At 54.8% G+C, this 14,227-nt stretch overlaps 1 protein-coding gene across 12 annotated transcripts in view; it reads left to right on the forward strand.

Annotated features, from left to right (window-relative positions):
- Positions 1-14,227, forward strand: part of DENND1A (DENN domain containing 1A) — a 499,929-nt gene that overhangs the window by 462,574 nt on the left and 23,128 nt on the right. For 5 of the 12 annotated variants that reach the window (XM_066256260.1, XM_066256258.1, XM_066256266.1 and 2 more), the window contains one exon: positions 10,473-10,547. The exons of 5 other annotated variants lie outside the window; for them this stretch is intronic. In XM_066256260.1, the coding sequence (XP_066112357.1) occupies positions 10,473-10,547 (75 nt within the window). The remainder of the gene's footprint in view (positions 1-10,472; positions 10,548-14,227) is intronic. 2 more of the 12 variants (XM_066256259.1, XM_066256263.1) reach the window with 1 other exon arrangement.

Genomic DNA, 14,227 nt, shown 5'->3' on the forward strand with positions numbered 1-14,227 from the left:
CCCGGTCGTAATGGCACAATGCTGGATTTCAGTATTTTAAATGAAAAATATATGCAGTTAGCTGTGCGCTGACAATGTCCTTGAGGATTTGACAGTGAGATTTTCCAGCAGTTGGTCTTCGTTAGGATCCTGGCGGTGTTTAATAAGGTAGTCGAACTGCTGGCACCTTGGGTTCCTGTTTGTTCTCCGAGGGCTCTGGGGCTGCTGCGGTAAGCACATCGACCAGAGCTGATCATTACAAGGGCGTACGCCACCATGAATAAAAATGTCACACGTTTTCCCATCTCACAGCGGTACAAAATGTCAGTCCTGTCAAACACACATTGCAGGGAGCTGTGTGCAGTCCGTACAAATTGGAGAGCTACATATTCCCCCAACCTTCTGATATTCTTCATTTGAAGCTGAAGAAAAACAGTTGTTAACCTATTAGCTAGGATTTTAAACTCTGCTGAGGCGGTGGAAGGTAGACTTTGACACAGATAGAAATGTATTCCAGGGTCCAGGAATTTTAAAACCAGGTTCTCTATCCATTTGTTCCACGGGAAGAATAAAAAACCACAAAACCCCTCTGTCTAGTGAACCTGACTGTCTCTCTTGAACAGACACACCGGGGAAATGTGGGGACGCTTCCCGTCCAGGCTTCCTGTTGCTTTCCACGTTTGCATTCCACTCAGAAAGTCTCTTGCTTTTTGGGCTGGCCCTGGGGCTCAGCCTGTTAGACCAGAACACCTCTAGATTGGAGGTTTTTCCTAATCAAAATCTACCAGAAATGTTGCAGCCTTGTGGACAGAGCAACTCGAGTGACAGGGACAATGATTAGTTGGTCTGGATCAGCCAAATACGGGGCAATGGCCGTCCGGATAATGTGATGCTCGCTCCGCAGTCTTCGGCAAGCATTCCCTTCGCCCTTACTGAGTGTTGGCCTTGTGCTCAGACCCCAGGGTCCCGATATGCAGTAGCCACCATGTCACCATCAAGGGGCCCACTATTTCAGAGGAGGAGCAGAAGAAAGAAGCCCAGCTCTTTCGAACCAGGAAGGAACCGGCTTCCAGGGAAGGGACAGAGGTTTGAGGGATGAGCAGGGTCCACCAGGCAGGCAGTGCAGGGGGCACCCAGGGTGAGCATGCGCGTTGTGAAGGGCAGCGGCACGTGAGGGGCGGGGCAGGGGCTCTCTAGGGCCGGAATGAAGCGGATGCTTGTGGGTCTGGTGGAGCAGAGGCTGGATCTTAAGTGGCCTGCCTGCCAAGGACTGCCTACACGGACATGCCCAGCACTCCGGCTACAGGTCAACCCAGAGACCCTCGTGACAGGGAGAGCAGGGTGAAGACTGACAGTCCCTGGACTTCCGTTCTAGAGGAACCTGTGTGGTCCTATCTGTACAGCTGCAAAATCAGGGGAAGATTCTAAGTTTAATTTTCTAGTGGTGTAATGCTAGGGTGGACTTCATTCCAGAGATGATAAATTAGCCCTGGTTTTGCTGAGCTGGCCCTAGTCCTTGCATGCAGCGAGCAAACCCTCCCTGAGCCGGGACATGGGCCTGGGGAAGTGCAGGCAGCTGCAAAGATGAACCTTTCTGTGTGGTCAGAATGGACGTAGCAGGTCAGAAAGCTCAGAGGATATCAGGGAGAACTGCGCAGGGAGAGGGAGCACCCTCAGTCTCGAGGGGCCGAGTCCCAGCATCTTCCTTGCACTGTCTGTGTATTGGGTCTGATGGAACAAGTGTGGGCTTCTCCGGGGTCCGACATACCTGGACTTGAACCCAGGCTGTGCTGCCTCCGAGCTGGGAGGGCTGGACAAGTCAGCCTCAGCCTTTTCATCTGCCAAATGTGGATTGTGCCTTCTCTGCAGGGTTTTGAGGCCACTAGAGACCTGGCACCCACTGCTCTGAGCACAAGGCCTGGTCCACAGCAGGTGCCAGAAAACAGGAGCCCCTGCTGGCGTCGGAGGGGAGCGTCACCCCAACGTCTGGAAGCCCCTCCTCGTATGTCCCACCTCCCGAGAGGGTCCCCCAGGCACCCTTGATGGCATCCCAGATGGCTACCCTGCTATAGGTAGCAGCAGCACACGCACTCCTGCTCCTGTCTGGGCAGAGAATGGCATGCGTCAGCAGAGCTCCCTGCCCCTGCCCAGCCGCCAGCCACATCTGGTGCCCGACCTCGGGCCACCAGTGGGATGCCACCTATTCAGACCCAGCAACTGCACCTGACTGAAAACAAAGGGCTCCCCCCCCCATGGCTGGCCCTCCTCCCTCCGCCACCTCTGTCCCCTGCCGCTGGGGTCGCCCAGTCCTCTCGCAGCTGCCTCGCCGCTTTAGTTCAGCATGTGAACTTCCCATCAGCCGCGCTCCTTGTTCAGGAAGTAATCAGGGATCTTGACAAGGCTTCAAACCACAAATGCCACTACAAATTAACCAACCCCACTACAAAATACTACTCCTGTCAACATCGGGGAGGAATGCACTGCTCTTCGGGACCAGGCCGAGCCGTCTCCGCTTCGCACCCACTGCGGAGAGAGAGCCCCGGCTCAGGCTGAGAGGGAGGCCTCGCAAGGTGACTTGTTGAGTCAGCTGATCGTAAGCACGCCCTCTCCAAAGGTGCCGGCTCACAGGCCCGATGACAGGTGCTGCGGCATTTCTTCCAGGGCCACTTCGTCTGGGCACCCCCTCACAGATGGTGCCTCGGGACAGCAAGTTGCACTGCACGTTGAACCCTCCCTCTGGCTTCCAACAACAGAGACCAAATACTCCAACCCGACCGGCTCCGTAACTGCTGCAGGAACCTGGTGAGCGACTTCGGTCCCCGACAGTAGGACACAGATCACGATAGGGCCACCCTGCCGTCTAAGGACTGACTGGGACCCTCTGAGGAACACCTGGCCCATCAAGGGTGCTCCCACATGAAAGCCCCTTCCGGCCTCCCCCTCCGATGAAGAAGCACCGTTTTACCACCCTGTATGGGCGGGAAGGAAGCTCCTTCCTCAGCAGGATGCGAGGGCCGTCTTGTGCAGCGTCGTGCCAGGAGCATCCCTCCAGGTGATGGCCCAGAGCTTCCATTTAGCCCTGCAGGCCCCTCGGGGCCCGAGGATCCCAGGGTCCCCTCTGGGGTACAGAGCAGATGCTATGGGGCACCAGAGCCTTCTCTTCCCCAGCTGTCCTCGCTGAAACGGAAGCATTTGATCCTCCCCAACAAGCAAGATCCGCTCTGTTGGGGTGGATGAAGAGAGAATGACAGGAGTTGGGACAGGCGAGAACTGTGCCCGAGAGCTAGTTCGGCATTTCAAAGGAGACACTCCACGCAAATATGGCTTCAATATACTCCTTTTTTGGAGGCATCTCAGAGAGGCCTTCTTTTCTTTCCATACCTTGCATAAGAGCGGCTCTCTGGTCCTGAGGAGTTTGGGGGGCCTTGCTCCCGGTCCAGAGCCCCTTTGTGAGGGCTCAGAGCTTTGTCTTCCTCGCCCAGCCGGGCCACGTCATGCGCAGGTCAGAGCTTGACGCAGCTGCTAGCGGGAGAATTAACCAGGTGAACTCTTTTCTCGTGAAACAGTGACAGAGTTTAATTGTGAATTTTTTCTCTCTTACCCTCTCCATCCCTGGCAGTGTGTCTGGTTGGGGCACATCCCTGAGATAGAGAAATCCTCTGTAGTGGTCGCCAGGGCCTCTTCTGTGTGGGCTAGACAGGAGTCTGACAGGAACGGGCCAGCTCAGGACACCATCCAGACACGAGAGATCTGCGGCCCCCTTGGGACCAGCTTTAGAGGCCAACCCTCAGGCCTCCAGCTGCCACTGGGCACACCCCTTCTCCGGCCTTCAGAAGGGGAACTGCAGGGGCCCTGGCTGCCCCCCCAGGCAGGTTGCCTCCCTCGCCCAGGCTTTGTGTGCATAGTCCTCAGCCTTCAGTGGATCTGGTGGCCCCTGTGGCCTCGGGTGTCTCCATACACAGTCCCTGACTGGGGTCTGGTCTGTCACCCCCTGACTTGGACGTTTCACTTGTGTGGCCTTTCTGAGCCTGCTTTTCTAGCAGTGACGTGGGGGTGCTGATCTGACCTTGAAGGGATATTGAAGGGACAGTCCACAGTGTGACCTCCATGGGGACAGGGTAAGTCCCTATGTTGGTTTCTAAACAGCCAGCCCCTTCCCACATACATCACAGGGCCTCTGCCCCCCACACACAGTTCCCTTGAGGTGGGCTCTCTGACCCTCTTCTGAAGGCCTGGGCAAGTCGTTGCCTTCCCTCACCTGTGGAATGGGGTGACGACCCTCATTCCCACATGAGGGTTCCCCGGAAGGGCAGGATTGCTGGTCAGGCACCAGGAACAAGGCTGCATGATATGCTTTGGCTCTGCCCACCATACAGGCTGCCCACCCCCTCCGCCCGTGGTGCCCCCTGCACACGCTGAGCTCTGCCCCAAGTCAGCACTTGGCAGCGGAGTATTCTGCACCCTGCAGCCCCGTGTAGGGCGCCCACTCATCCATGCCGCCCAAGTAATTAAGTTGATATTCCAATAGGACTTCCCCTCCTGACCTTTTGGAAACAATGTGTTTTGCTGCATCAACAAATTAACTGCAAATCAGATGCTGTCCTCATAAATGTGGGTTTCATATCCAATAAGCATACTCTCCTGGCCCACAGGGCTGATGGATATAAACACCACGGTCCAGGCAGAGGCCACAGAGGCCCTCTTTTCTCTGAGACATGCCAATCACACTTTCAGATCTCCCAGCAGTCACTTGGCCGGGGTGGTGAGTTGACAATGTGGCGTCCTGGACAGGCCCCTGTGGCTGGAGGGGAGTGTCTGTCCTTAGAAGCACACCCATCCTCTTCCCACCCACCTTTTACACCAAGATCTGTGGTGGTTCCTCCCGCCTGCGTCCCTCCCACTGCACTGAAGAGAAAGCCCACACTTCTTTTTTTTTGTCTGAAGCTGGAAACGGGGAGAGACAGACTCCCGCATGCGCCCGACCGAGACCCACCTGGCACGCCCACCAGGGGGCGACGCTCTGCCCACCAGGGGGCGATGCTCTGCCCCTCCGGGGCGTCGCTCTGTTGCAACCAGAGCCACTCTAGCGCCTGGGGCAGAGGCCAAGGAGCCATCCCCAGCGCCCAGGCCATCTTTGCTCCAATGGAGCCTCGCTGCGGAAGGGGAAGAGAGAGACAGAGAGGAAGGAGAGGGGGAGGGGTGAAGAAGCAGATGGGCACTTCTCCTGTGTGCCCTGGCCAGGAATCGAACCCAGGACTTCTGCACACCAGGCTGACACTCTACCACTGAGCCAACCGGCCAGAGCCAAGCCCACACTTCTTGATGGTCAGGGCCCGGCCCTATAGTATGTGACCCTCTACCAGCCTTTCGGAGGTCCCCCCATCTGCATAGTCATCCTCGCTCCGGTCTTGTCAGACCACTGTGGTCCTCCTGTGCCAGGCACCTGAATTCCCTACCGCCCCGTCTGGTAGACTTGCCCTCCTTTGTACCTCCCAGGTCTTAGCACTCTGTCTCATCCGTTAGAGGGGGAGCCTGTGAGGGCAGTTCACGGATGTACCGCCATGCCAACAGAGAGCACACTCCGCTGTTCGTTAAGTAGATGAACCAACAAGTCATGTGCCTCTGGAAAGCACTGAAAAGATGCTCAAATGAGGAAAGGGAGGATGGCAGTCATTCTCTCTAGCTGTTTCTCTAAGGCTCAGACCTCTAACAACAGACTCTAACTTCACATGCAACAAGGATTAGAAGAGCCATGTCAGAAGGGATTCTGAGTGACTTTGGAAATTTGGGTTGGCAAGGATAGCACAATGGGCTGAGAATACCCGCTTGTTTTAGTTCCTGCGACTAGTTCTGTGACCTCAGACTAGTTCCTTAACCTCTCTGGGCCTCCTGTTTCCTGTCTCTATAGCCGGGAAATTATTATTCTCTAACTTGACTCACCAGGGGAGATGCGGCTCAAAGGAAAGAAGAGAAGTAGAATGCTTTGAAAGGAAAACGCATCATACAAATAGAGGTTACTATTAAAATCCAGTCTCCTTCAACAGCGCTTGGCTGACAGCGCACTCCCTTGGAGAACCAAGGTCCTCACACCCGCAGGGCTTTTCTGGCAAAACTCGTGGGTGCGACGGGTGGACCGAGGACTGGATGGTCCCGTCTCCTCAGCAGGACACCTGACCGGAGCCTCACACAGCTGTACGTACTCTCGTAGCATCCTCACACCGGGGCTTGTGACTCCTGGTTATTTCTTCTTACACAAAAGTCAGCTGAAACTCAGGTCATATAACTCACCCAGTGGCAGAGCCACGACATGAGCCCGTGCCTTCCTATCCCAAACTATATGTCTTGTGTTTTAGCCCAAATACTCTCTGTACTGTAGGAAAGCTGTTTTTCTGTGATGTAGGTTCAGTCCAGTAGACTATACCTTCCTTAAGGATAAAGGCTGTGTCTTCTTCTCCTGAGTCCTGGTGTCCTGGCCCCAAGTAGATGCTCCTTAAAAGTGCATGAGATGAGGCCTCCCTCCCTGTGAGAGTGAATGTGCTTCCCCGACTAAGTGTGACCTCCGGGAGGGCGGCTGCTTGTGTGGGTCGCAGAAACCCCCGGCCCTGCCCCAGCCAAGCTCAGGAGTGCCAGGTGAAGTATGCGATGGGATTCTTCTTTGTGGAAGATGGTTAAGGGCCCAGCCTTTTGGAACTCACTTAAGTGCAGCCATGTTTTGACCCAGCAAGGGAAGCGAGGACCACATAAACGCAGTTTCTGTGCCACCGCGCCCGACCTCTCTGCTCTGTCCTGCTCTGAGGCTCTTGTGGTTTAGCCACTGCCTCCCCCAGCTGTGGGGAGAGCACTGGGCTCGCAGTCGGGAGGCCTGAGACCGACTCCTTGGGCTCCCTGCCACCGCGTGGGGACCTTGAGCAGGTCGCTGCCCCTCTCCAGTCTGCTTCCTTGTCCACAGGTGGGTGTGCTTCCTGCCACGAGGACCAGGGAAGAGGCTCTGGGTGGCAGGCTGGCATGGAGACAAGGGAGTAGGTCTCTGCCCCTGGGAAGTGCTCCTGGCTCGCCTAAAATGAGGGCTGGCCAGCTCTGTGGTCTTCCTGTGCCCCATCTCGCTCTGTCATGGTCCCCACATTCAGTTAGTCCCAAGCACTGGGCCGATTCTAGGGACTAGTATGTTGAGTGGATTCTTCCCCGGCTTCTCTCTTCACCCCCTCTTCCCATCCAGATCACACCACCCACACACCCCTGTGGCCTGTTCCAGTCCTCAGAGCACTTAGCTCTCTCCAACTTGTGTCCTCAACTGTCACCCCACCCTGGTATATTTGGGAAATCTGGCCTAGCAGCCCCATGACTCTTTGTCCTCCAGGAAGGAGAAGAATCCCTGTAGCCCTGTGTCTGCCTGGGCCAGGGGGAAGTGCTGTCATGCACCCGCACTCAGCATGGGGCCCTCATGGCCCTGTTCGGGACATTTGTACCACGTTACCCTTTCCTGATGTCTTTAAATCCCCCTGGTCAACTTGCGGGCTTCTAAGTTGGGTGTGCTCAAGGGGCCACATATCCAAAAGGCCACCAATGATCTGAAAGCATCACTTGACAGAAGCAGTGCGTGCCAGTCTGTTGTTTTAGTGATGGAGTTGGTCGGTGTGCCCAGGCCAGACGGAGAGCCTGGACACAGGGGCCATGGCCCAAAAGGAGTGCTGAGGTTTTGCAGCACGTGCTTTAGAAGGTAGAGGATGATGCTGAAGTTAAGGGTTTAGATGTAGATTCTCTGGTCTTCGAGCACGTCCAGGTGAACCAAGCACCCAAGATGCAGCGCAGAACTTACAGAGCTCATGGGCAGAGGAACCTTTCCATGCGCTCTCCCTGCCCCATGGAGACGAACGATCCTCACTGAACAAAGAGCAGGTAGTTCCCACGCCAGGAGAAGAGGTTGCACAGAAAAAGATAACCCAGAGGAAACTGAGGAAACAAAAGCTTATGCTGATAAATGCTCATACAGTAAAAGAAAAACGGAGTGAATAGGTTTTGCTGGTTTCGGGTGGGTTTTTGGTTTTTTGTTTGGTTCTGTTTTATTGCAGCAACATTTCCTTTGCTGTGTGAATAGTCGTTGTGAATCTCCAAAGAGAACAAGACTGTAGACAGCACTTCCCGGACTCCTCTGGCCGGGCACCCACCCTCCCTTCAGCCAGGGCATCTCCCAGGATGGCATTTCTCAGAAGACACCTCGGGAGATGCCAGCCTTCCAGCACGATGATTTGAGTTGGCAAATGGCGTGACTGGGCACGTACTCTGTTTTGTTAGTTCTCCCCGGGGAACAAGCGTGGAAGGTGGACTGGGAGGGGAGAGGCGGGGACTGCGCAGCCTGCTCAGGGGCTAGTTTCTGATGTCTCCTGGCGGCGCTGGGGAGACCTCGGCAAACATCGTCTCACTGAGCTCTCCTAGCAGCCCGTCGGATGGGCAGTGCCGTCACCTACACGTATTGAGGAAGAAAGTAAGGCTGGGTTGGTTAAAACCACTGGCCCACAGGAACCGTGAGGGCAGGTGCGGGGCTGAGGTTCAGTCCAAGATTGTCCAAACCCAGACCACCGCCACACTGCCACCTCTGCCAGCAAGAAGGGAAATGGCCAGGTCACAGGTGATGCGTGGTGAGGGCTGTGGAGCTGGGGCGCTGGTGGCCAAGCATGAGGGGAGTGGGGATGAGAGCCGGACGTCTGGATGGGGCGGCTCCACATCCCCTGTGCTCCTGATGAGCTGTGTACATTGGGGGACTCGCTGGGCAGCCACACTCATCTCAGTGGGTGGCATCCTCAGCCCCAGATGGCTTCCAGCTATGGAAGGCTCACTGGGTGTGGGTTGGCCCATACTCCCTGCTAACGGTACAGGACCTGGGAAGCCTCAGTGTATTTCCATGAGGACCCCAATTTTCTACCAGGTGCCTCAGTGAATTTCCCCTCAGGCCCCCATGATGGGCCCTTGCAGGGCCCTGGGAACCCAGGGATGCCTGAGACTCACGGCCCCTCCCTTCCAGGAGCCGGGTTCAGAGAAGGATCTGAGACAGGGTGTCTCTCGGAAGGACCCCTCCAACCAGCTGAAGCTCTAGCACTGTCCAAGAAAAATGCCGTGGGAGCCACACATGCAAGTCACATGTGGAATTCTAATATATTTAACCCAAATATCCAAAATACTTGTATTTCAACAAGTAATCAATATTTAAAATTACTGAGATAGTCGACATTCTTTCTTCAAGCTAAGCCTCTGAAGTCCAGCGTGTCTTCTACCCTCACAGCAGGCTCGCCACACGTGGCCCTGGCCCCTGGAGTGGGCGGGGCAGACCTAGGCTTTGTGGAATAATGACGTACCTTCGCGAACCACATGGTCGAAGGGGCAGGAAGCATGGGAGCCTCCCAGGGCTTGTGAGGTCTGAGGTCTCAGTCTTGCATGGGCTCCTGTTCTCCCGACTCCGCCTGCCTGTCTCCCACACTGTTCAGGGCATCTGGATGGGCAGGTGCAGGACAGAGCTTGACTCTCAAGATCAAGGACTTGAGAGCAGAGCCAAGAAGTCTGGGCTCGGTTGTTTTTCATTCAAATCCCGATTTCCAAAGCCAAGCGTGTTGTACAAATTCCATTTGTTCATCAGACAGTTACTGAGCATGTATTTTCTTCCAAAGCACAAGGATTTAAACATTTGAAAGATATTGGGGTCAAATATAGGGTGATGGAAGACTTGACTTTGGGTGGTGAACACACAATGCTATATATACAGATGATGTATTATAGAATTGCACACCTGAAACCTATATAATTCTATTAACCAGTGTCACCCAATACATTTAATAATTTTTTTAAAAGATAATGGGTGATGGGGCAGATACTTCCTGTTTGTGTTAAGTCTCACGTGGCAAGGAGCCTGGGACAGTGGGCACACAGAAGGCGGCATCTGACATGGGCAGAGTCTTAAATGACAAGTAAACGTTTGCCAGCAGGTCAGGGTCGGGTAGGTCATCTCAGCCAGGGGGCAGGCAGGAAATGAGGCATGAGAACCCAGGGCCGTGTTGGGGTCTGCCCAGGTAAGCATGGGTGGAAGCGTCTGTGTGGGCATGGCAGAACCCAGTTCTTGGAGGATTTGGAATGCCAGCCGAGAGCCCTGCTGTGCCATCACCCAAGGACGGAGCAGGGCTCGGGGAGGCGGCGCTGGTGGTTGGAGCAGAGGTGTCCACGCTGTGGTGAGGCGTGGCCATACTGCGCTTTGGGAGACCACCCTTGGCCTGTGTGGAGAGTGGCTGGAGGAGGTCCGGCAAGGGTGAGGCTAGAATGAAGAAATTGCAGAAGGGAGGGCTCAGAAATGGAATGTGCAGGACCCAGGGACCGACCAGTTGATGTGGGGGTGGGGAGCAGGTGGCGTTGAGGGTGGTCCTCGGGCTGAGCTTGGGGGACCGGATGCTTGCTCTCCCGCCATGTGTACAAATGCATCAAACCATCTCCGTGTGTACTGATGTTTTCAGTTTGCTTTAATACAGCCACAAAGACAGCTCCGTCCCACTCGCCCGCCGCCTCCCAAGATACAGCGCTCGAGGCCCGTGAGTAGCCGGTGGTTCTGCCCTCCCTCCTAACACTGCCTGGGCCGCTGTCCCCGCCTGACTAAACCTCCTCGGGAGTTTGAATTCAGCTGCCTTGCAAAAGAAAACCTGGGATTGGGTTTCCAGCTTCCCCCTGTGTGGCATGAACCCAAACTTGCATTTTCTGGGCTTCTCTTTCCTTTGCGTGAAGCAGTTCAGGGATCACAGGTCAGAGCAGCTTGGGGCTTGCTGGAGGTCAGAGGTCGTGGGGCTGCTGTGTGGTGTCAGAGCCGTGTGCACAGCACTGGAGCACAGCTCCTAGGCTGAGCCCTGTTTCTAGCCAGTGAGCTTCCAAGTCTTGCTCCCACACCCTCTTCTCACTAAGTCTGGCAGCAGGAGTCTCTGGCCCCCACCAGACCAGAGGAGGCTATACCCCCAGAACGTGGAACAACTCAAATGGAGACAGGTGTGCCTCCTCGGGTGGGCCTCACATTGCAGCTCACCTTCCCGTGTGATGACACGTGATAAACTCCCCCCCCCCGACAGCTGGCAAAGGGGGAGGCAAGAGAGAAGACCCTTGGGTGGTTTTTAGAGAAGTGCCATAGAAAAATACGGTGTGTGGGTCCCGAATTCAGCTGTGGTGAAGTCATTTTCCTAATAAGCCAAGACTTTGGAAAGACCGAGCATAACAACTTTAGCAGGTTCCTTTGAAGTGGGAAACCCACCAGCACCACTTGCGGAGGGCAGCTTAGTGGGAGAGGAGTGTGTCTGTCCTTGTTCGTAGTGGCCACCGCTCCTGCAGCCATGGAGAAGCGGTCAGCTTCCTATCCCTGCAGTCAGGGCTCGCCACAAATGGGCGTCCCGGCCCCTCCCGCCTTGTCCAGTGCATGCACCCGAATCCATCTTGTGAAAGGTGTGGCGGCCAAGGGGTGCAGGTGGCCAGACTGAACTGTGTCTGTTTTTAATCCCCGGTGTGCACACCCAGCATTAGTTGGGTGGCCGCTCTCTCTATGTATGGACATCAGAAAGTTCCAGAGTACTTTTTTCCTTCCCTTCCCTAATGTGGAGTTAGAGGCCAGGGTGGCGGGGGGGGGGGGGGTAGATGCCTTCCCCTGTGGTCACTGTGAAGGACGCATCATGTTACCCACTCAGATGGTGATTGGCACGGCTGTCAAGGGACTGGAGTGTTTCCGTCACTGTTGTTGGGAGAAAGGCACAAACAGCACAAAGAAACCAGTGTAGGGGACAGGCAGCCCCGTCTGGGTCAACCTTGTATAATTTAGTGCGAGTTTCTGTGCAGTCCATAGCAACATGGACTGAGGGCAGAGCTAGACTTGAATACCAAAGCTGTGTGACCTCGGGCAAGTGCTGAAGCTCTCTGAGCCCCACCTCTCTCTGTAATATCCCCTCACTCACAGAGACTTTTTCAGAGTGAACATAGATGACACTGAAGAGCACTGAGCACCGGCAGCAGCAGCTCTTAACTTTCTTAACAGGTGTTTAAATCCCACAACTTCTAAGGAGTGACACGGTTTCTTAGTGACTCATTTGCCTAGGATCTTTCTGGCCAGCGATCAGTCCGAGGCCCATCATCTAGCCGTCACCCTAGGAGGCAGGCGCTGTCTCCACAGTGCAGAGAAGAGAAAACTGGTGCTGGGTGACCTAGCCCAAGGCCCTCAGCTGCAGGGAGGAGTCACCAGACTCTAGGACCCGTGGTCTCCCAGCCCCCTGGCTCTCTGGACCCCCCAGCTCCATCTCCGTCGAGTCCATCTCAGTATTAAAGAACGGGGCAGAGCCTTCTGTTGAGGAAACAGTAAGCAGCAGCCAGCTGGGCTTCCTGTGGAATCTCTGGAGCAGTACTAGGTCCTGGCAGGGAGACAGAGGGGAAGAGAAATAACATTCATTGGAGCTTTTTATGTGCCTAGTATTGTGCTAGGCACTTATATAATTATTGGTATTTACAACAGCCCAGAGGAGGCAGACACTGTTTCCCCAGTTTGCAGAGACTACAGAGATAAGAGGCCAAGCCGGCCTTTAAACCCAGGCCTGTCTCTGTACTATATCTCATCGCTCCACACCCAGCAGCCTCTCTTTAAGCCAGAGTCATCCAGTGGGTGGCACTCAGAATTCCCGAGACCTGGAACCCTACCCCTAACCCCAGGCAGGCAGGAACTCTTAGAAAGCACCATACAGCAGTGGTCCCCAACTCCCGGGCTGTGGACCGGTACCGGTCCGTGGGCCATTTGGTACCAGTCTGCAGAGAAAGAATAAATAACTTACATTATTTCAGTTTTATTTATATTTAAGTCTGAACGATGTTTTATTTTTTAAAAATGACCAGATTCCCTCTGTTACATCCATCTAAGACTCACTCTTGACGCTTGTCTCGGTCACGTGATACATTTATCCGTCCCACCCTAAAGGCCGGTCCATGAAAGTATTTTCTGACATTAAACCGGTCCGTGGCCCAAAAAAGGTTGGGGACCACTGCCCTACAGGTCACTGTTGCTCTCCTTAGGAAAACCAGCTCTTGGAGACAGCCACCGAGGACTCTGTATTGTCGTGCCAATGTGGGGACTCATGCGGAGTGTGGGTATAGAGGTAGCCACATCCTCTAGCCACTGAGGACTCAGGAATGCAAATGTCCTGAGAAAAGCCTGCCATTGTACTGGTGCAGGGAGCGACCAGCCCTGCCCTCCGGCTGCACTCCTTGGTCCCCCTGGGTTCTGGAGCACTGAAGAGGCCAGGTGCTAGCAGAACCAGCTCTCCTGTGCTTGGAAGTCAGAGCGGTCTGCCCTGCTCTGAATCACAGCTTGGCCACTTCCTAGCTGGATGACTTGGGTGAGATGTTTACCTTCTCTGAGCCTTAGTTTCATCATCTGTAAAATGAGTTTAGCAGCACATACCTGGTGAGGGGAATGAGGTCATGTATGTATACTGCCTAGCACAGTTCTGGCATGAAGTGGGCACACATACTCAACTTCTGCCAACCCGAACACCTTCTGCCAAGCAGGGTAACTGTTGGGCTGACTTGGGAATCCGAGAAGGTTTGTGATTTCTGGGCCCTGTGGTCCCTAGTGCTGTAGGGTCTGTTCACTCCACGTGCACTCATGCAAACAATCCAGTGGGCACCACTGCATGTTAGGGGTGAGCCTGGGAGGCAGGGGATATAGAACCCTTCAAGGACCTTGAAGAGAGGGGTCTGACAAGCTCCCATGTCAGGAGCCAGTGGGCCCCCACTGGGCTTTGCCAGGTCCCTGGGCTGCAAACGTCCTGGGCAGAAGGGCAGCCATTGGCCCAGGGTGGCGGGAGCATGGAGGCCAGCCGTGCAGCCTTTCTGGGAGGAGCACTGTAGCCTGGCACCTGTGGCTGGAGTACAGATGTCACCCAGGGATTTAGAATATTTTTTCAAAAAACAGAAAAAGGAAAGAGCAGAAGAAAGCCTTGCCGGTGTCTGGCGGACTGAGGGGAGTGGGTCGGGGCGTGCAGGGAGAGGCAGGCTGTGGTCAGGTGCATGGGAAGCGCTTTGTAAGCTCTGTATTTATTACCTCTTGCTCACCATTAAAATCAAATGTACTCGGTGCTTTTGTATTCACTACACATTTAACCCTGCCAACTTAGATTTCTCAGGTTTTAAATCCGGTGGGGAATTGGCTGGTTTCCCAACTTTCCCCTCAAGTCCCCCTCGAACAGAGCTCAAA

This window comes from Saccopteryx bilineata, chromosome 2 (genome assembly GCF_036850765.1).
Source record: "Saccopteryx bilineata isolate mSacBil1 chromosome 2, mSacBil1_pri_phased_curated, whole genome shotgun sequence".
Classification (NCBI taxonomy): domain Eukaryota; kingdom Metazoa; phylum Chordata; class Mammalia; order Chiroptera; family Emballonuridae; genus Saccopteryx; species Saccopteryx bilineata.